Below are 810 nucleotides of genomic sequence, written 5' to 3'. Positions count from 1 at the left end.
GTCGTCAACCGCTATCTCTCAGAAAATAACAACAACAACAACAACAACAACAATAACTATGATGATAATAGCGGGTTTGGAGATTTGTTACCAGTGGATGTGAACGAGTTCAACAGGCAATATGCTGAGGCTGAGAAGGTGTTGGAAAAGGAGAAGCAGCATTTGGCAGAGATCGAGAAGAAGGTGAAGGAAAGAGGAGGAGGGTTGTGGTGGGATGAGGCATTGGATGAGAACATGGGGTTAGAGGAGATGCATCAGTATAAGTGGGCTTTGCAAGAGGTGAGGAAGAAAGTCGTGGATAGAGTGAATGAGATGAGGATGAATAAGAGTATGAGTAAGAGTCCTGTAGTGGTGCCATCAGTGGATTTGAGGTTGGGAGATGTTGGATTGGGGAATGGTTTTGTTCATCCCAGCAATTTACAGGGTGGTAACAATGGTGGTGGTGGGTTTTTTTATAGTCATGGTCTTGGGTTTGGTCCGTTTGGACAGGGACAGTAGGTGTCTGTTTTCCCTTATTTATTTAATTTATTTAAATGGGATGATTTGAAGATTGATGGATGATGTTTTAAGTTTCTAGCATAAAGATTTGTTTTTTAGTTTTTCAGTTTTTTTTTTTTTTTTTAACCTCTAAAGTGAAGTTGAGATGAAGCATAAACCCTACAAAAGGAGCATAATGGCACTAGATCTAATAAGTATCTTGTGTCAGAATTAGAAATTCTATGGCTTGAATCTTTATATTCCAAATAATTCTACCTCTTTATGCATAGTTTGGGTGAAGGTTAAGGAGGTTAAAAGGATGATAAATTTGTA

The 810-nt window shown here is 38.5% G+C and overlaps 1 protein-coding gene across 1 annotated transcript; it reads left to right on the top strand.

Moving 5' to 3' along the window:
• Positions 1–94: 94 nt before the first annotated feature.
• On the top strand, positions 95–498 carry LOC136068869 (uncharacterized; the record flags this gene model as incomplete). Its single annotated transcript, XM_065776651.1, has 1 exon — positions 95–498. A coding segment is annotated over one exon (404 nt), but the record flags the coding sequence as incomplete, so codon positions are not given.
• Positions 499–810: the final 312 nt, after the last annotated feature.

Source organism: Quercus suber, unplaced genomic scaffold (assembly GCF_002906115.3).
Source record: "Quercus suber isolate HL8 unplaced genomic scaffold, Cork oak 2.0 scaffold_138, whole genome shotgun sequence".
NCBI classification, from domain to species: Eukaryota; Viridiplantae; Streptophyta; class Magnoliopsida; order Fagales; family Fagaceae; genus Quercus; species Quercus suber.
The sequence above is the reverse complement of the archived record's forward strand: the minus strand, read 5'-3'. Positions and strand labels throughout refer to the sequence as shown.